Source organism: Miscanthus floridulus, chromosome 17, assembly GCF_019320115.1.
Source record: "Miscanthus floridulus cultivar M001 chromosome 17, ASM1932011v1, whole genome shotgun sequence".
NCBI classification, from domain to species: domain Eukaryota; kingdom Viridiplantae; phylum Streptophyta; class Magnoliopsida; order Poales; family Poaceae; genus Miscanthus; species Miscanthus floridulus.
In genome coordinates this window covers 2,839,490-2,861,257 of record NC_089596.1, presented here as the reverse complement: position 1 = coordinate 2,861,257, position 21,768 = coordinate 2,839,490, and the positions used below count along the sequence as shown (strand labels likewise).

At 55.4% G+C, this 21,768-nt stretch overlaps 1 protein-coding gene across 1 annotated transcript; it reads left to right on the top strand.

The window, feature by feature from the left end:
* The first annotated feature begins 583 nt into the window (after positions 1-583).
* LOC136518985 (protein Brevis radix-like 4) lies at positions 584-7,337 on the top strand. The gene is made up of 5 exons (XM_066512655.1): positions 584-1,009; positions 5,665-6,014; positions 6,122-6,254; positions 6,561-7,027; positions 7,141-7,337. The coding sequence occupies exons 1-5, from the start codon at positions 881-883 to the stop codon at positions 7,217-7,219; spliced, it is 1,158 nt and encodes a 385-aa protein (XP_066368752.1). The 5' UTR covers positions 584-880; the 3' UTR covers positions 7,220-7,337.
* The last annotated feature ends 14,431 nt before the right edge of the window (positions 7,338-21,768 follow it).

Genomic DNA, 21,768 nt, shown 5'->3' with positions numbered 1-21,768 from the left:
TGCAATAACAAAAAAATGTCATATGAACAACAACGGCGACAAAACCGAACATAAAGGAATATACTCTTCGTACCAAACTGCAATTGTAGGAGTATGGAGTAAAATCTGCGGGAGCGAGCGAGTACATAGGCCCTGTTTTTTTTTTTAAGCTCCCACCGCCTCTAGCTTCTTTAAGATATGCACTATTTATGTACTGTTCATCATAGACACTCTTCATTCTCCTTTGAAGAGCAGGTGGAGCAAAAAAAAAAAAAACTAGCTCCAATGGCTATATGGCCCTGTTCGTGTGCCCTTGAATCCGGTTTGATCCGCTTCTTTTTTTATCCGGAACAGTATTTTCCTTTCACAAATTCCTTCAGAATTTTTCCAAACTATTCAAATTCGTTCAAAACCATACCATCCGAACGGGGCCTACGTGAGAGGAGAAGAGAGTAGAGAGAAAAAGAGCTCGTGCTTGAGTAGTGTATGCGTCAGAGAAGCTATATATTGCGCATTCCATCACTTGCTGCACCAGCACCTAATAGGATCCTATCCAAACTTGCAAAGGCCGGAACACGGCAGGAGCGAGGTAGCTAGCTAGCCCCGACCGTACCGTACCAGTGGCTGCTCGCTGGACATTTTTCCCTTGTTCCATTACCCTTTCCCATATATATATAAAATAGTATAGCTAGTCGTCTTCTTCCCCGGGCGGAGCCGGAGAGCGTGCTGCCTGCGTACGTCACACACGCACGCACGGTAGCTGTACTGTGCGTCTAAACTCTGGACTACGAGTTGAAGGTGTACATACATCAAACAAGCTAGAGGCAGGCCGGCCGGCCGGCGCCCAGCAGCAGGGACGGGGAGAGGCGGCGGCGGCGGCGGAGGAAGCCAATAGAACAAGATGCTGGCCTGCATCGCGTGCGTCAAGGAAGAAGGCGGCGGCCGAGACCGGGACCGTGAGGAAGGCGCGCGCTCGGGCGGCGGCGGCACCCCGACATGCAGCGACCCTGTGAAGTCGCTCACCTCCCAGGTGCGTACGTAGGTCCAGCTCTAATCACTAGTTATAGGCATAATCTTCTTTTCTATATAACACAACCATACAATTCTAGTGGAGAAGTTTGTAAGCTAAATAAAATATATTATTAGACAAAGTATAATCGGAACGTATGCAGTCTACTATACGTTACTCGATGAGTGTAAGTTGTTGCAAGATGACTCCTGCTAATTGTCATTGTGTCCTTGCTGAAGTCTTAAGTAGAAGAAGAGAGCCAAACAGACGTACTAAAGTATATAACAGAGTAATAAGTGAAATATTATAACGCAGTTGCATGCAAACAGCGGAAACAACAGCAGTACCCATTTGAACCGGAAAGATGAGCTAAACACAAATGCTGATTAAGTTATGTAATAGTGCTGAAATATACTTCCCGCATCGTCAGGATGGAAGCTAGAATTTAAAAAAAAAGGCATAGATGTGTGTGCGGTAGTGGTAACTTCAAGTGTGCATGCATACTAATCTGTCCGAGGAAGGGGGGGCGCCCAGGATCGCCCTAACGTGGCTCCGCCAGTGCTTGCCACCACCAGAGAGAGCTCAGCTCGCTAGCTTGTTTCTTCATTGCTCCCTGGCGGTTACGGTTATCTGCGTCCGACGATCAGTCCTCCTGCATCCGTAGGGAAGAGGAACAGGAACAGGAACAGGAACAGCTAGTGTCACCGATCGACTAGCGTACGGCTTCTGTACGTACGTACTCCACTCCTATGTGGTAGCGTAGCGACGAACGTACAGTAATATAATGTTGTGCTGTATGTCTGTATCACTAGTTTTGCGATTAAGTTTGAAATAAATTAAAGCGATCGAGGTACCGTATGCACGTAGCGTGTTTGTGGAAACACTACACTAATGATCGAGTAAACAAAGAGGTTAGTGTAGATCGATTAAAGCTAGGCTTTTGGCATGACGCATGATTATGCCAGGTACTAGGTAGCTTAGTGGGGAAGAAGAAGAAGAAGCAGGTAGCTGATGTCTGAATCTGTGATGAGGATTGAGGTTGAGGCGTGGTGATGGTAGCCGAGGTGGCGTCGCTTTCGTGGGCAGCGCCCCCGAAACGGGCGACATGTCTTCCACCTTTGTCCGGCGTCGGCGTTGGCCCCTCCCCAGACAGTCCGGCACCGGCAGTCCCCCACCGCGCGGCGCAGGCGCAGGCGCAGGCGCAGCCACCAGCCATAGATGATCATGGTCAGGGACGACGACGACATCCACCTCTCTCTCTCTCTCTATGCATTACATGGTCCCTGCCGCCCCTGCATGCATGAGACTGTTGGCGTCGATCCCGATAATGGATGTGGATGTGGATGGGGCCGGGGTGTTTAAATCAAGGAACTAAACGGCAGTGTTCGGCTGGTTGGAAAAAACACTGTTTATGCTGTACACGCAGCCAAATAAGCCAAACTTTAGTCCAGCCAAACACTTCCTTTAGTTCGGATAATAATAATAATAAAACAAATTACACAAGGCCTCAGTAATCCGCGATACGAATTTATTAAGCCTAATTAATCCGGCATTAGCATATAGTTACTGTAGCACACGTTATCAAATCATGGACTAATTAGGCTTAAAAAAATCCGTCTCGCAAATTAGTTTCAATCTATGTATTTAATTTCGTAATTAGTCTATATTTAATACTCTGTCTAAACATCCGATGCGACCGGAGCTAAAGTTTAGGGGCGGGGAAACAAACAAGCTCGGCCTGCTGCTACCTTGTGTATATACACTACGCGCAAGTACTGTACTATACACTAGTATACATACTCCAATTTAGTACTTTGGTATATATATTACCCATTCTCATCCATTGGCCTGCATTGGTTGGAGTATATAATATTGTAGATACAAAATCATTAATATTTATCAAGCATTTAGTAATATATATACTTGACCCCACTTTTTGCTTTGCTTTCTTCTTTAATCGGATATGATGATCAAAGAAGAAGAAAGCAGAGATGCTGCTATAGCCTTCTCCTAGGCAAGGCAGCTCTGCCTCCTCTGACTGAGCGTCACCAAGGAGTTCAAAGGAAAGAGGGAACAAAAGGATGATGCCAAAGAGCAGCGAGAAGCAGGAAGAAGGCATCAGCATCATCCACCTCTATCTCTTTCTCTTTCGGCAAATTAAAGCCACACACCGTGCATGCATGCATGAGCCTGAGCCCTCTCCAGGCCCTTTCTTTTTCCCTCTCTCTTTTTGTTAATATATGTATATATGCACTTGCTGCTAAAATGCTATGCCTGTGGGCTTGTGATCGCCAGCCTTTTAAGTTTAAAGGGCATACACATACACATACACATACACAAACACATATGGAGAGCTAGCGCGACCTTTTCCCCCTGTTCACGACCGTTGCTGTTCCAACTCCAACCGGGTTCATATATAAGTATATAGCAGGCTTCTCAAAGTTCAAAGTACCCACTATAGTTTTTTAGCTACTCTACATCTTCAGTTTGACAGTGCAAAGCTTGTATTTTGTTATTAAACCTCACCGTGCCCGAACTACCTCATGATCGCCGTGCAGTACAGCTTGGGTAGGCTTACAAAAGTTCAGATCAGATCAGTAGTTGTGAGATGCACGGAGGCCCATATTCAAATTTTTCATCACAACCAACTGATCTAGCTCAGCTTTGATCTCTTGAACTTGGTTTATATATGAACCACAAGGAAAGTTTTTTCCTACTTCCTCCATAAAAACTACAAAGTCCAGCTCCACAATTTTGACTGAACAATTCAGTTACTGAACCACAATTCAGTGTCTCCTGGTTTAGTGAGTGGATACAGTTGCAAGATGTTCAAACTGGACTGAACAACACAGTCGCCAAACTCAAATGAAAGGCGGTCAAAATTAGGGGGCAGATAGTGTAGGCTCAGCAGGCCTGCCTGTGCCTGGTAGATATCACCTTTCGCTTTGTGTCATCTCCTTCCATTCTCTTGGGGGAAGAGAAGACATCCTGGAACAAAGGAAAGCACAAAGTGTGGCCACGGACTATTTCCTTGTTCTTTTCTGATATAATCAATCATACTTTCTTTCAGCTCCAACCTCCTAGCCTTCTATATATGATGAAATAATCTTTGATTAGTTTCTACTATTACTATATTTCTCTACTTTGGGCTTTTGGGTCACTAAAGCATGCAGGCATGCATGTCCAGATGAGATTGATATAACGATACATGGGTTCTTTGCATTGCATGCATTGCTTTCTCGAAAGCAGAGATGGATTGGGGGTGCAGTGCTTGCAAAACTGCAAAGAAAAATGCAAAAGAGATCCTCTGGATGGGTGGATGGGGATGTTGCATTGCTGCTTTATTTGCATTGCACCCGGAAGCAAGGCAAGAATCCTCCAAGCACTGCATTGCATTGGGATCAGGATCACCAGTTTATTTTAAACCCTGTGTGGAAAAAAGAGTTATGCCATTGCCAGCAGGCCTGAAAAAGATGCATGCATGGTAGGGTTTGAAACCTGAACTGTAGATGAAAAACACAATACAAGCGAGTGTTTGAAGCTGAAAAGAGGGTAAAGTAAAGTGAAAGCATCGCCAATGCCAGAGAAGAGAATCCATCCTTGTTTTGAGTGGCCCCCTAACCGTACCTCCAAACAAACCTGTGTTCTTTACTTTTGTTAGTTACCCCATGGTAGAAGTAGAACAGAGATTTACCGCACAAATATCAAGTCAAGTGTGAAAAGAACCCTCAGTTTTCTTTGTCACCTAGTCGTCTAGGAGTAGTCATGTGCTCAAGTGTGGGAGTGTGAGCAGCATGACATTCTAATAAGGTCTGAACTGAACAGAGATTAGTACGTAGTAACTAGTAACTGATTCGGTGTAGGTCAAATGGTAGACCCAGAAATGCAACACGACCTTTGAAAACATGTCATTGCCTGACCCCTAAAGAGGTGACACTAGCATTCATATTTTGACCCTCCATCAAAAGATGCAGCAGCTCCACCGGCACAGTGATTGTGAAATGCCATTTTCAGTGGCAGTCAAAGATTAGTCTGAACCTAATGGCTAATGCAGATAGGTGGGAAATGGTATGTTAACAGCAATGCAGATAGGTCAGATGTGGACTGGTTCTTCCACAACCAAAGACAATTACGGGTTTAAACTGAACCGAACTTCCTTAATTTTGATTAGTTCATAGAAAAAATGTTAATATCTATGACTTCAAATATGTATGCATTGAAAATATACTCTATAACTTATCTGATGATCCTTATTTGTTATTATAAATGTCATTACTTTTTTGTATAGATTTGATCAAACTTAAAATTGTTTGACTCACTGAAAAATGAGAATAACAAACTTTTGGGATGGAGGGAATAGATAATGATTGGCGCAAGCTAATCTGCAGCAGTAGTACTGACTGGTGAAAAACTCTGCTTTAGTATGAGTGGTCTGAAGAACACTGAATCTAGATGACAATTTTTGTGTCTGCCTGCTTTCGATGAAAATCCACATTAAACGGCTAACCCAATTTCTCTGAATTCTGAAACCTGATCCTGAAATGATTCCTTGGGAACACCGACTGAGGATCCGTGTGCAAAGTTTGGCAATACTGATCATTCTACTCTGAATGTAGTTGGTGATCAGAAACTGTTGGTGTGCACTGATGGATGTGTTGTTGGTGCGCACTGTGCAGCTCAAGGACATGGTGCTGAAGCTGTCCGGCACGCACCGGCAGCACGGCGCACAGCACAGGCGCGGCGGTTCGCCACCACCTCGGGGCCGGGCCACCTCCCTGTACCGCAGTGGCTACTACCGCCCCGGCGTGGTGCAGGACGACATGGCGGTGCCCCCGGCCACGTACCTGGGCGGCAGCGCCGGCGTCACCGGCGCGTCGAGCGCGAGCTCCACCCCGGCGTGGGACCTGCCCGTCCGTGCGGACGGCGAGGCCAGGGAGTGGGTGGCGCAGGTGGAGCCCGGCGTGCAGATCACCTTCGTATCCCTCCCCGGCGGCGCCGGCAACGACCTCAAGCGCATCCGGTTCAGGTTCGTTGCGTGCTTTGCCCGTCACGCCCGTCGATGTCGATGCCGATCACCTGATTGGACTGATCACTGACGACGTCCTGTATGCGATCGATCTGCGATGCATGCAGCCGCGAGATGTACGACAAGTGGCAGGCGCAGAAGTGGTGGGGCGACAACAACGAGCGCATCATGGAGCTCTACAACGTCCGCCGCTTCAGCCGACAGGTGCTCCCCACGCCGCCGCGCTCCGACGACGGCGAGGTCAGTCGCTGCCTGTGCCTGTGCCTGGCTGCTGCATGCATGTCTCTCTCATTCCCATGTCCCATGATGTGAACGTGTGATACGGTGACGCTGACATGTCATGCCACGCCACGTCATCGTTTCCCACCTTACGCCGAACAAGACAAGAACAGACCTGTCGCTCTCCTCTCCTCCAGTCCAATTCTTGGAGCTGGAGCTGTCCGTCCTCTGCATGCATGCATCCATCCATGGCGCTTTCGCATCGAAAGACGCAAAGATCAGAGCATTATTAGTACTAACATAACAAAAATTGTTTGTGTTCCGTAGAGGGAGTCGTTCTACTCGCAGTCTCAGGTGGGGTCGATGGTAGGGAGCCCCGCGGCCACCCCGTCGCCGGCGCCACTCACGCCGGAAAGGATCAGCTGGGGCGCGTTCGCGCGGCAGGTGGCGGCGCCGCCAGCAGGCGCCACGGGCGGCGCCGCGCGGCAGCACAGCTTCCGGCCGATGTCGCCGCCGCCGCCGTCCTCCTCCAACCCTTCGGAGCGGGCCTGGCAGCAACAGCACCAGCAGCGACAGAACGGTGGTGGAGCGTCTGGCAAGAGCCCCGCCGCCTCTGAGGCCGCCACTGGCACGGAAGCGGCGAGGACGACCACGTCGTCCAGGGACGACGTGTCCGTCAGCAACGCCAGCGAGCTGGAGGTGACGGAGTGGATCATCCAGGACCAGCCCGGCGTGTACATCACCGTCAGGGAGCTCGCCGACGGCAGCCGGGAGCTGCGCCGCGTCAGGTTCAGGTCAAGTTCTACAGCTCTGATGAGTAGTTCATTAATTGTTACTGATATTTTGTCACCATGTCATTTGGCACAATGGTTACTGACAATGGATGGTTTGGTTTTGCACTTTGCAGCCGCGAGAGGTTTGCGGAGCTGAATGCCAAGCTGTGGTGGGAGGAGAACAAGGAGAGGATACAGGCTCAGTACCTTTGAAAGCTCTAAACTGGAAGGAGACTGAAACTGAATTTTAATTCAGTTGAGCAGAAGCTGGTGATAATTATGGTGTTGTGCAAGGGCTAGGAATCAGACATATAATTAATCTGGTATAAGTATATATAGAGAGTTTATTAATGTTTCAAGTTAATTTGGAGATGGGGGGAGAGATAGGGGGATTCATTTGGAGCTGGGAAAGATAGGAGGGGATGAGAGGGAACAACAGGGACAATATGTTCATGCATGTTTAGGGCAACCTGACCTGCCAGTGGCAGCCCAGGTAACTTGTGATTGGTGTACCGTACTAAAGTTTTACCAATCCACCACTATTGTGTCTAATCTTCAGTTTCACTTTCTAACATGAGTGCCAACATGTCGGATACCAGAAAAAGGGGTACCCCAAGCAAAGACCGAAAAACTGCTTAGACCCTAAAAGGACTCGGCCAAAATCTCCGATTCGCCCGAGGCCCCCTCGCCGAGGCCTCAGAAGAAGTACCGATTCTCCGATTCGTGCGAGGCCGGCTCGGCACCAGCCCCGCGACCGCCGCCTTGACCAAACTGCTCTGGCTGAGCATCACATCCAATCAAAGCGCTCAACTACTCCGGCAACCGCACGACGGCACAGTACAGCGAAGTGGCCGACTATACGTCAGTCGCGTCAACACCCTGCCATCTGCGACAGAACGAGGCAGGGGTTACCGACCACTGTGCTGCCTAAACTCCTGCACCAAGGATAAACGCGACGTGGGGAGTCAGGGCTGGGTCCCTGTAACCTTGGAATCAGCGCACCAACCGCTCCATCTCGCCCGAGACCCCTCGACAAAGCCTCGGACTCACTGAACCCGCTCCGTCTCGCCCGAGACCCTCCAGAGGGGCCTCGGACAAACTATTCGTGCTCCGCCTCGCCCGAGGCCGGGCTCGTCCCGCAACCTCGTCGTCTCCGCCCCAAACGTCTCTCTGACAAGTTGTCGCATCCAATTAATGCGCCCAGCTGCACCCACTACATAAGCCACAATCAGCAGTGCACTACTACAGGAGCGACGGGACAACGGTCAAATCTCCTTTTTACCATCCCTTGCTGACAATACAGGTACCATACCCTATAGACACAGGTCTCGCACTGTTCCGCCTAAATCAACTACGAGATGGCCACCGAGACCCCCGCATTGTTGCTTCTAAAGGCCTCTGCACAGCGAGCCTCGACGCGACCAGCTACAGCAGCCGCCAGGCCTCGGCACTTCACAAGTCAACAAATCCACAGGAGCACGGCATGTCGCCTGCCCGACCATACTGACTAGACTTCTACGAGAACTCCCACGACGGCACATTGCCCCAGGAGTAGAGTACGTCATCAAATAGTCCTTTACGTATAGCTCTCTCATGTATGCTGGCTTCCCCCTTGCGGCTATAAAAGGAGGTAGCCAGTACCGTTTTGGGGGATGGCCAGGAAAACATATCAAATCGGCTCACGAATGCCCACACAAGTAACGCACCTCACTCTGTAATTCATATTTCCCCTCGCAGAGACCTGGGACGAACACCCTCTCTCGCCTAGCTTGTAACCCCCTACTACAAGCACCCCGGTGCGAGGAATACAAGAACACTCTCTCAGACTGGACGTAGGGCATCCATTGCCTGAACCAGTATAAGCCTTGTGTCTCTTTGCATCACCATCCGGAATCGGGAGCACGCAGCACAAATTCACCCGTCGGTTGAGGACCCCTGGTCCGAAGTACCGACAGTTGGCGCGCCAGGTAGGGGTCTCTGCGTGTCAGCTTAGTCATCCTAGCAGATTCCGGATGGCAGATCCCGAGCGACCGCTGCGTCTCAGGACGATCGTCTGGTTCAGGAGCCTAGAGTTCATGTCTCTAGGGCATGAGTACGACATGGTACTCCTCTCACCCAGAGCACCGTCGATCGACGACGACGTCATGCACCGGCAGCCCACGCGCGAACGGCGCCCGGGCCGCCGCTCCGGTCAAGCTCGCCAGGCGCGACGCGAGCAGGGCCACCCCAACGCCACGCGAGTTCAGAGCAACGCTCCGCGCTCCGCCGATGTCCCGTGCCCGGCTACTGGTACAGAGTCCCTGCACGGGGACCTGTCCGGATTAAGCCTCGACGGGGGAAAAACACCGGTGGTCACCCCATCATCAGGCTCTGTCCCGTCTCCTCCCGAGGAGCCAGCTCCGGCGGAGCAGGGCCCGACGACGACACCATCCCCGTAGTCTTTCGGGCTGACCAATGCCGCCGCCTCCTACGCCACCGCTCTCATCTCCATTCATCAATGTCATGCCCTTGACCCCATTACCATAACTCCGATCCACGCCCACACTGACTCCTCGGAGGAGGATGAAGCGTGGGCCGGAGCAGACTTCACCGGGCTTCGCGACCCCAAGGCGATGTGTCGCTTCATGGTCGCAAGCGACTACTACTTCGGCTACTCCGACTCCGACGATGAGGACGCTCACGACCCGACTCGTGAGTGTTTCCAAATCGAGCTTGGAATGCCGAGCACGGGCAACGAAGGTGGAGCGGCAGCCGAATGCCACCCCGTCACGCAGAGGGTCCCCGCCAGCGCTAGCGGGTGTCCCCACCCCCGATGAACTTCGACGCCTAGACCTAGAGCAGCTCCGTGAGCTTTAGGCCAAGGTCGAGCAAGACCGCCTCCTCCTGCAGCAGCTCTGAGCCACCCTCGAGCAAGAGCAGCAGGGTCGCGGTGATGGTGGAGCGGCCCGACGGAGGGCTCATGACGTCCACCGCCGCATCATTAACGACGAGGGGAGTGAGCAGCCCCTAGTCTTCAACCGCGCTAGCCAGAACATCAGCGGCAGCGGCAATGCTAGTCAGAGCGATGCCCGAGCCCTCTACCACGGTGGGACGACGGGTCCGCGGTGAGCTCCAGGAGCTTCTTGAGACCGCCGCGGTACAGCAAGCCGAAAGCTCCGCATCTCGACGGTGCGGGGACACCCCAAAACAGCCCTCGGTGCACGACCGTCTTAGGGCTCCCTCGGTGCACGACCGCCTCAAGGCTTCCTCGGTTCATGACCGCCTCGACGACCGACGCGAGGCGCAAGATGACCACAACGTGGTCAAGAGGCGATGGCGCCACAACCACGATGGGGCCACCCGAGGCTACCATGTGCACCGAGGCAGCCGCTACGACAGTGGGGAGGACCACAGTCCTTCTCCCGGGCCACCTGGCCCTCGGGTCTTCAGCAAGGCCATCCACAATGCCCACTTCCCGACTCGGTTTCGACAACCGGCCAACCTCTCGAAGTACAGCGACAAGACCAACCCCGAACTGTGGCTGGCCGACTACCACCTGGCGTGTCAGATAGGCGGCGCGAACGATGAGCTGCTCATCATCCGTAACCTTCCCTTGTTCCTGTCAGACTCAGCGCGAGCCTGGCTCAAACACCTTCCCCCCATGCAGATCCACGACTGGCGAGACTTGGTAAAGGTCTTCGTCGGGAATTTCCAAGGCACCTACGCGCGCCCAGGGAATTCCTGGGACCTCAAGAGTTGTCGCGCAGAAGCCAGATGAGTCTCTCCGAGACTTTATCCAGCGATTCTCCAAACAATGCACCGAGCTGCCTAGCATCGGCGACTCAGAGATTGTCCAGGCGTTCCTCTCCGGCACCACCTGCCGTGACCTGGTCCGGGAGTTGGGCCGGAGCGTGCCAACCATGGCATCGGCACTCCTCGACATCACCACCAGTTTCGCCTCAGGCGAAGAGGCCGTTGGGGCCATCTTCCCCAACAACAATGCCAAAGGGAAGCGGAGCGATGAGACCCCCGAGGCCTCGACATCTCGCCCCGCCCAGAAGAAGAAAAAAGGACATCAGGGGAAGCGGGAGGCCCTCGAGGCCGGTCTCGTCATGGCCGCGGACCGCAAGAACCCCTGAGGCCCAGGGCTCTTCGACGACATGCTCAAGAAGCCCTACCCTTACCATCAGGGCCCGGTGAAGCACACCCTCGAAGAGTGCACCATGCTCCGGCGTTACTACGCCAAGCTCAGACTCCCCAACGACGACGCCAAGAAGAGGGGCGCAGGTGACAGGGAAGACGACAAGGACGATGGGTTCCTCGAGGTTCAAAATGCCTTCATGATCTTCGGCGGACCTTCAGCGTGCCTCACGGCGTGTCAGCGGAAGAAGGAACGCCGAGAGGTCTTCTCGGTTGAGGTAGCCACCCCCCAGTACCTCCACTGGTCTCAGGAGGCGATCACCTTCGACCGAAAGGACCATCCCGATTATGTCCCGAACCCAGGGCAGTACCCACTTGTCGTCGACCCAATCATCGGCAACACCCGGCTTACCAAGGTGCTGATGGACGGAGGCAGCGGCCTCAACATCCTCTACGCCAACACCTTAGAACTCCTGGAGCTCGACCGGTCACGGCTCCAAGGCAACGCCGCGCCCTTCCACGACATCGTACCAGGGAAGCGCACATGACCTCTCGGACGCATCGACTTGACTGTCTGCTTCGGCACCCCCTCCAACTACCACAAGGAGGTTCTTACCTTCGAGGTGGTTGGGTTCAAGGGAACATACCATGCCATTCTAGGGCATCCGTGCTACGCTAAGTTCATGGCAATCCCCAACTACACCTACCTCAAGCTCAAAATGCCGGGCCTAAACGGCGTCATCACTGTCGAGTCCACGTACGAGCATGCATACGACTGCGACGTTGAATGCGTCGAGTACGCCGAGGCTGTCGTTGAGGCCGAGACCCTCATCGTCAACCTCGACCAGCTCGATAGTGAAGCACCCAACTCCAAGCGCCGAGCCAGGACCTTCGAGCCAGTAGAGGCCGTCAAGCTCATCCCGGTCGACCCACCTGCTCCAGCGACCGAGCACTAAGGATCAGCGCCACCCTCGACAACAAATAAGAGGCTGTGCTCATCGACTTTCTCTGCGCGAACGTCGATATTTTCGCATGGAGCCCCTCGGACATGCCGGGCATACCGAGGGAGGTCGCCGAGCACGCCTTGAACATTCGGGCTGGCTCCGGACCGGTGAAACAGCGCCTGCGCCGATTCAACGAGGAAAAGCGTAGGGCCATCGGTGAGGAGGTGCAGAAGCTTTTGGCAGCCGGATTCATCAAGGAAGTGTCCCACCCAGAGTGGTTAGCTAATCCTATATTAGTTAAAAAGAAAAATGGAAAGTGAAGGATGTGTGTAGACTACACCGGTCTAAACAAGGCATGTCCAAAAGTTCCGTTTCCATTGCCTCGAATCGACCAAATCGTCGACTCCACTGCGGGATGCGAGACTCTGTCTTTCCTTGATGCGTATTCCGGTTACCATCAGATCAAGATCAAAGAGTCCGACCAGCTCGCGACTTCTTTCATCACCCCATTTGGCCTATACCGCTATATGACTATGCCATTCGGCCTCAGAAACGCAAGGGCCACGTACCAGCGGTGCATGACCCAGGCCTTTGGCGAGCACATCGGGCGAACCGTCGAGGCCTACGTGGACAACATCATAGTCAAGTCCAGGTAGGCCAGTGACCTCGTTAAGGACCTGGAGATAGCCTTCGAATGCCTCAGAGAAAATGGCATCAAGCTCAACCCCGAGAAGTGCGTCTTTGGGGTCCCCCGAGGCATGCTCTTGGGGTTCATAGTCTCGGAGCGCAGTATCGAGGCTAACCTAGAGAAGGTCTCGGCCGTGACCAACATGGGACCGATCTGGGACATCAAGGGAGTTCAGAGGGTTATGGGATGCCTTGTGGCCCTGAGTCACTTCATCTCACGCCTTGGCGAAAAAGGTCTGCCTCTGTACCGCCTCTTGAGAAAATCCGAACGCTTTTCTTGGACCCCCGAGGCCGAAGAATCCCTCACCAAACTCAAGGCACTGCTCACAAATCCTCCCGTCCTAGTGCCACCAACTGAAGGCGAAGCCCTCTTACTCTATGCCGCCGCAACGACCCAAATGGTCAGCACGGCCATAGTGGTCGAGAGGCAGGAAGAAGGGCACGCTCTACCCGTCCAACAACCTGTTTACTTCATCAGCGAGGTGCTCTCCAAGACCAAGACGCGCTACCCCCACATCCAGAAGCTAATCTACGCCATAATCTTGGCTCGACGCAAGCTGTGTCACTACTTCGAGTCCCACCCAGTTACCATGGTGACATCTTTCCCCTTGGGAGAGATAGTCCATAATCAGGAGGCCTCGGTTAGGATTGCCAAGTGGGTCGTGGAACTCATGGGGGAAGCCCTGTCTTTCGCACCCCGAAAAGCCATTAAGTCTCAGGTCTTGGCCGATTTTGTGGCAGAATGGACCGATGCCCAAATACCGCCTACTCAAGCCCAGGCAGAATACTGGACCATGTACTTCGACGGGTCTCTGATGAAGACTGGGGCAGGAGTGGGTCTGCTCTTCATCTCACCCCTTGGAGTACATATGCGCTACATAATCCGACTCTACTTCGCCGCTTCCAACAACATGGCCGAATACGAGGCCCTCGTCAACGGCCTGCAGATCGCCATTGAACTTGGGGCACGGTGTCTCGACGTTCGAGGAGATTCGCAGATCATCATCAACCAAGTGATGAAGGAGTCAAACTGCCATGACCTCAAGATGGAGGCATACTGCATGATGGTACGTAGCCTAGAGGACAAGTTCGATGGCCTCGAACTCAACCACGTCGCACGAAAGTTCAACGAGGCCGCGGACGAGCTGGCAAAGATGGCGTCGGCACGGACCCCGGTCCCCTCGAACGTCTTCGCTAGAGACCTCCACAAGCCTTCCATCAACTACGTGTCAACGGTAGAGGCAGGCCCCTCGGTTGAGCCCACCGCAGGGCTTGAGGCCCCCTCTGTCGTCGAGACCTCTGCTGCCGAGCCCGAGGCCATGGCAATCGATGCAGAACCTCCCATGGGTGGCCAAGGCACGGACTGGCGAGTCCCGTTCCTTGATCGCCTCGTTCGAGGGGAGCTTCCTGCTGACAGGACCGAGGCCCGATGGCTTGCGCGACGAGCCAAGTCCTACATCCTCTGCAACAGCGAGTTGTATAGGCGTAGCCCATCTAGTATTCTCCAACGATGCATCACCACCGAGGCTGGCCAATCCCTACTTTGGGACTTGCATGTGGGAGCCTACGGGCACCACGCGGTGCCTCGGGCGCTCGTGGGAAACGCCTTCCGCCAAGGTTTATACTGGCCAACAGCGGTGGCCGATGCCACAAAGCTAGTACGCTCCTGCGAAGGATGCCAGTACTACGCTCAACAGACGCACCTCCTGGCCCAAGCCCTCCAAACCATCCCCATCACATGGTCATTCGCCGTGTGGGGGCTGGACATGGTTGGGCCTCTGCAGAAGGCACCCGGGGGCTATACCCATCTGCTGGTAGCCATCGACAAATTCTCCAAGTGGATCGAGGCTCGCCCAATCACCCAAATCGAATCCGAGCAAGCAGTGCTGTTCTTTACGGATATCATCCACAGGTTCAGAATCCCGAATACCATCATCACCGACAATGGGACGCAATTCACTGGCCACAAATTCCTGACGTTCTGCGACGACCACCACATCCGTGTGGCCTGGTTGGCCGTAGGACATCCCAGGACAAACGGCCAAGTAGAACGTGCAGACGGCATGATCCTACAAGGTCTCAAACCTAGAATATACAACCGGTTGAAGAAATTCGGCAAGAAATGGCTTGCCGAACTCCCGTCGGTCATCTGGAGCATGAGGAATACACCAAGCCGAGCCACGGGGTTCACACCGTTCTTCTTGGTCTATGGTGCCGAGGCTATCCTCCCCACCGACTTGGAGTACGGTTCCTCGAGGCTACAGGCCTACAGCGAGCAAAGCAGCCGCACTACCCATGAGGACGCCCTCGACCAACTGGAGGAAGCCCAAGACGTCGCACTACTACACTCGGCCAAATACCAGCAAGCCCTATGACGCTACCAAGCCCGGCGTATTCGGAGCCGAGACCTGAAGGTGGGCGACCTGGTGCTGAGGCTAAGGCAGAGCAGTAAGGGCCGCCACAAGCTGACCCCGCCATAGGAAGGACCGTACATCATCGCCCAAATACTGAAGCCCGAAACCTACAAGCTAGCCAACGAGAAGGGCAAAATCTTCACCAACGCTTGGAACATAGAACAGCTACGTCGTTTCTACCCTTAAATTTCCAAACGTTGTTTACATTGTTTCTCGAAATACAATAAAGAAGCGTTCTTTAGTTGTTATAGTCTTTCGAGGAACCCCCTTATAGATGAGTCGATTGTATGGAACCTAAGGACCGAAAGATCGTCCCAAAGGCAAAAGGCCGACCGAACTGTGAGAACGGCCTACGCCCCCAGGCTACGGCAGCTCCCTCACCACCTTTTCACCCAAGGGACAGCATAGGCTCCGAGGAAGTTCTTTGCAAAAAAGCTGTCTATCGATAGGGGCTCGACGTCACAATAACGTTACAAGGGAGACTCGACTCTGCCTCTGCAAAGCTGAGCCTCCCTCGGGGGATATAAGGGGGAAACCCCCCCTAAGTCCCGGACACTGTTTTTTAACCATCTTTCAAAAATTTCTACGCCAAGCTCTCTCGTGCTCCGATAGGACCATCGCAAAAAACCTAAGGACCAAAAGCTTGTCTCGAGGCCAAAGGGCCGGTCGAGCCACGAGAACAGCCTATGCCTCTGGGCTACGGCAACTCCCTCGCCACCCTTCGCCGAGGGACGGCTTACGCTCCGAAGAAGTTCTTTGCGTGTGTCCAAGAACGAGACAGAGGGTGCAGGCTCAGAAATAGAACAGAAAACGGTTAAAAACGCACACGCGCAAATACTTTAAAGGCCTCGACGACCACAAAACGTCACGATATGACAATTAACCCAATCTGGTTACATGGCCACTTTTGGCCCAGGTCAAAGCTTAAGGATCGACGCCTGGCGCGGGAGGGACCACCTCTTCTTCAAACAAACGGGCCAGCGCCGTGCCAGGCGCCTCGGCCGCCTCCATCAGCTTCGCGACCTCTACATCGGCCTCCTCGTCATCTTCCGGCAAGACGTAGCCATCGTTGACAGCCTCGAGGTTGACGATGTAGTGCGAAGAGACAACGGCTAGGGCGCGCTTGACACCCGTGTGCAACGCCCCCCGAAGTCGCACATCGACGCGGCCGCTCAACGTAGTCAGGCGGCTCCCAAGGGAGTCAGCTGATTCGACCCCCTCAACCTCCAGAGCCTCGCAGGCGGTACGGGCGGCGCTGTGCAGCGCCTCGTGTTCCCGGACCTCAACGTCTAGCACCGCTTGCATTGTGATGGAGGCCTCGGCCGCCCGGGAGAACTCTGCCTCCAAATCTATGACACAACAAAGAGTCAGGAGTCAAAACGCAAACCAGAGCAAATGGAACAAGGGGCGCGGCTCGATAGAACTTACCCTCGGCTTTTTTCTTCCAGTCTAAAGCCTCAACTCGAGAGGCCTCGGACGCCTTGGTAGCCTCTGCGAAAGCGACTTTCGTCAGCTGGTGTTCACTTTGCTCCGCACCCAGCTGCCCGGCGGTGGCCTTGGTAGAGGCCATCGCTTCTTGGGCCCAGGACCTGAAGGAGTCCCGCTCCTCCTCCAGCTCCTTGATCTTTGCCACCAAAGGGGCAGACTGCTCCTTAGTCGTGGCCACCTCGGCCTGAAGGTCAGCACAGTGAAGGCAGAGGTCCCCCACTTCCACACTCTGCGCCAACAAGAGCCCCTGGGCATCGGCAAGCAGGCCCTTCTGCCGCCGGAGCTGGTCCCAGATGTCCCTCTCCTTTCGTAGGAACACCGATTTCCCAAGGGGCCGGGCCTCGAGCTCCTAAAAAGGCAAAAACGCACGTCAAATGCTGCGACGGGGCTCGGAGAGAAAACAACGCGGCACGAGAGAGGAAAGTACTTACCTAGGTAACACCAGGCAAGTCCCCTTCCATAATAGACATCGCTGTCTACAGCGACTTCACTGCCAGTTGGCGGTACTGCTCGAGGGTGTCCCATCGCCCCCCCTCCGCAACATCTTCAAGGGCGAACACGGGCTCCCCCTCAGGGTCGGCCCGGTCCCGCCAGAAAACACGCGGGAAGTTCCACCCGCGGGGCTCAGGTCGAACCCGGACGAGGACCGAACTCCCCTCGGCGGGAGCCGGGACTGGCTGCTCCGCGGTACTGACCGCCTCGACGTCCGCCGCCTCCTTCCCATGGGAGGAATCATTAGACGAGATCGCCTGAACCAGGGGCGGGGCCAAAACTTGCCCCATCTCCGTCTCCCCCGCCTCAGCCTCGACGGAGCCGGGGGCTCTGGCCTCTGCCATCTCTACCTCGATGACCCCCGCATCCACCACCATGGCTTCAGAAGTCTTGGGAGCTCCGGCCTCACCCTCGATGGCCTCGGTAGGGGTGGACGCCTCGGCCTCATTCACCCCAAGACCCACGACACCGCGGGGCGTGGGCTCCTCCTCCCCCACTCGTTCCATGGCCACCTCGGCCCCCTTTTCTTGGGCAGCCGGTTCCTCCGGGATGGCCTCGCCCGACGCCGCGCCACCCTGCACGCCAGCCTGTGCCTCCTCTGCCTGACGCACGGTGGAGCTGATGTCCACCTTGAGCGCCTTATGGGGTGCCAAGGCAGGTTCCTCCACCCGACGCTTCAGGCTGGACGCAAAGACACTCCCAAGGTCAGCGTACAACCAAGGGGTGAGCAGGGAATACTGCAAACCCCGCCAAAAACTACACTTACCGTGAACGGGGGACACAACCGCTTATGTATGACGTCCCTCCTCTTCAACGACGGTGGTGGCGACGGTGGCACGGCCTCTGTATCCATCGGTACCGGCTGGTCACCACCGAACCCGGCACCCCCTCAACCGTCCGCAGAGACGGTTGAGGCACCCCCGCCGTTGCTCGCTCTACCTCCGTCGTCGAGCTCACCGAGCTGACAGCCCGCTTCCCCAACACCCGCGCCTCGGGCGTATTGTCCTCGACAACAAGACGGACGTCTCCTAGGGACACCCCGGGCGCCACCTCCCTAACGTTGGGGAGGTGGTCTAGGGTACCCTTCCCCGCCTCGCTCTCGTCATCATCGCCCGAGAATTCCGACGACGACGGCATCGGCGACGACTCCATCGGGAGACCCTCAAGCTTCTGACGCCGGCGACGTTCGTCCAGCTTTTCACGCTCAAGGATCTTCCTCGTGCGCTTGGCCTCCTCGGCATCCTTCCGCTTCTTTTGCGCCTCGGCATGCGTCCGGTTCGCCGCCCGTCAAACCGCGTCCTCTAGAACAGGCAGCGGGGAGGCTCGCACGTCTCTCATCCCCTGCAGGAACGACGAAATAAGGCGACGGACAAAAAAGATAAGGAGCAAGAAGGCCGTGAAGGCCTCGGCAACACCCAACTTACCAGTGGGATGTACCCCCGCGACGGGCGCATCGGGAAAGGCATCAAATCATCAAGCTTCACCTTCCCATCCACCGCCTCTCTCACCCGACGCAGGGTCTCGACGTTTGAAATGGCGAAGGCAGACATCTTGATACCTTCGATCGGATCACTCGGGGTCATCTCAAACAGGCGCCGCCGTCGAGCCATCAGCGGCAGCACCCTCCGGCGATAAAAAGCCGCCACGACCACGGCCGCCATAAGGCCGCGGTCACGCAGCTTCCCCAGGGCCCTTAGGAGCGGTTCTAGCCTGGGCTGATCGACCTTGATAACGCCGTAACCCCATTTCTCCGGCTGACTCTCCACAATCCGCCCAGTATAGGGGGGAAACCCGCCATCATCATTGCGGAGGTAGAACCATCCGTTATGCTAGCCACGGTTGGACGACGCGAGCTGAGCCGGGATATAGAGGGGCTGCCGGTCTTGGCGCACTTGGAGAGTGCAGCTGCCGGCCCTCAACGCCTTTTGAGCGCCCTTCATGCCCGCCGACTTGGTGGTGAAAACCACCCGAAACAAGTGGAGCCACAGCTCCCAGTGGGGAGCGATCCCCAGATACCCCTCGCAGACGGCGACGAAGATGGCCGCCTGCGCGATGGAATTGGGGCTGAAGTTGTGAAGCTCCACACCGTAGTAGTGCGGGAGCGCCCGCATGAACTAGTACGCCGGCAAACCGAGGCCTCGCTCGTGGAAAACGACGAAGCTCACCACGTAGCCGTCACGTGGCCTCGGCTCCGACTCGCTCCCCGGAGCGATCCACTCCGGCCTATCAGGGTCGATGATCGGGCGGAGAAGACCAGCGTCGACAAGCGCCTGCAGCATCTCCACCGACGCGTCGGAGCGACCCCAAGGATCCGCCTGGAGGATTCTGACGCCCGCCATCGGTACAGTGGAGAACACAACTGCAACGGTAAGACGAACCCTCGACTACTCGCTCCCTCTTTCTCTCTTTTCCCCTCTCCCCACTTCTTCCCGGCGCTCTCCTCTGCTCTTAGCAAACGCTCGAAGGCAAAGAGGGCGATTGCGAGCGAAAAAGGTAAGGAGAGGCAGAGCCGCGGCTCGTTGCGTATTTATAGGGGAGAGGGCGAACGACGAACGACGAAATCGAAAATGGGTGAGCGACGAAATCGGGGTGATGATTTTCGTAGATCTAGCGCGATTAACGCAGATCCGGTAAAACCGCCCACGCGTCCGTTTTTTACTAACTACGCATAGTAACGTCCCGTCCGCAGACAGCGCGACAGAGTCTATCCGCAGCAATGGCAGTTGCCTTTTTCGCCCCCTGAGGAACCGCCGAGAAAGGCGCGCCTGCCGTTGTCAGTCGATGGAAAGGGAATATCCCCCACGCGATTCCTTCCAGACTAAGGAACTGGGCACCGAGCCCATTACGGACCAGAGGTTCAAAGGCTGGGCCCCTGAGGGTCTCGACAGCCGCCTTAGGACAACAGAGTCAGGGACAACTATGGGCGAGCCCGTACATGGCCGAGGCCCAGGCAAGCGATTGCTTGGGATGCCCTATGTCATGTCCGAGACCAGCAGGAGTTCTCTAAAGGGGATCCCATCGTAGGGAGGCACCGAGCCCCTAGGGCCAATCGAACGGCCCTGGCACCCACTAGAGAAGCCCTCTGGTACCTTTTGGGAGTGCGTCTCTGGATCACTAGCCGACCCCTATCGAATGGGGCACGGGCCTCCACTCGGACTTACCCGATAACAGCTCACCGGAAGTGTCACCGCTCGCACCCACCGAGGGTAGCCTGGCATATTCCACCCCTCCTTCCGAGCGAAAAGGATGCGCGAGGGTCATACAAAAAGCCAGGGGAACTCCTGATCGCCCTCTCGCTCCATGTGGAGGCTCGGGGGCTCTCTCTGCAACTTTGCCGAGACCCAGCGACCTAGGCTCGCACGCGAGGGCTCGGCAAACAACCCCTCTGTCCAAACGAAAAGGACGCACGAGGGTCGTACAAAAAGCCAAGGGAACTCCTGATCGCCCTCTCGCTCCGTGCGGAGGCTCGGGGGCTCTTCCTGCAACCTTGCCGAGACCTAGCGACCTAGGCTCGCACGCGAGGGCTCGACAAACAACCCCTGTGTCTGAACAAAAAGGACGCGCGAGGGTCGCACAAAAGGCAGGGGAACTCCTGATCGCCCTCTCGCTTCATGCGGAGGCTCGGGGGCTCTTCCTGCACCCAAAAACAAAAACGAGTTACCCAAGCTCACACCCCGAGGGTCGGAAAAACGCGACAAAAAAGGCACCGAGCCCGTTACGGTCCAGGGGTTCGAAGGCTGGGCCACTAAGGGTTTCGACAGCCGCCCCAGGACAATAGAGTCAGGGACAACTATGGGCGAGCCCGTACATGGCCGAGGCCCAGGCAAGTGATTGCTTGGGATGCCCTATGTCGTGTCCGAGACCTGCGGGAGTTCTCTAAAGGGGATCCCATCGTAGGGAGGCATCGAGCCCCTAGGGACAATCAAACGACCCTGGCACCCACTAGAGAAGCCCTCTTGTCGGATACCGCGAGAAGGGGTACCCTAAGCAAGATCCAAAAAACGACCGCTTAGACTTCGTAAAGATCGAAACCAGCTAAGCGCTGCTGGCCTCGGCCGATTGTCCGACTCGCCCGAGGCCCCATCGCCGCGGGCCTCGGCCGACCCTCCGCTTCGCCCGAGGCCCCTCACCACGGGCCTCGGCCGATTCCCCGTCAAAGGCCTCGGCCGGGCCACCGACCCTCTGTCTCGCGCAAGGCGGGCTCGGCAGCGCTCCGCCACCTCTTCCTTCTCCCGTCCCTCTGGCAAAACGTCGTGTCACGACAACTCTGCCAACTGCTGCCCCTGACAACAGCCGCGCGCCCGGCACAGTACAGCAGAATGGCCGATGGGACAGGAGGCAGGACTGGGCAGGGGTTACCCGCCACTGTACTAACCACCGTGACGCCCATACCTCACTATGCTGCCAACTCCTGCACCGAGGACAATGCAGCGTGGGGAGCCACATCTGGGCTACTGTAGCCTCGGAATCAGCACCCAAGGCCAATAACTCCCCCCAAGAACCTCGACAGTTTGCTTCACGGGCTCGGCAGCCTGAGGGTCCATGACCACCGAGCCCCCCGCGATGGCTCGGCCTCGGCATAGCCGCTGCCCCCTACGGCGTCATTACACGGCAACCC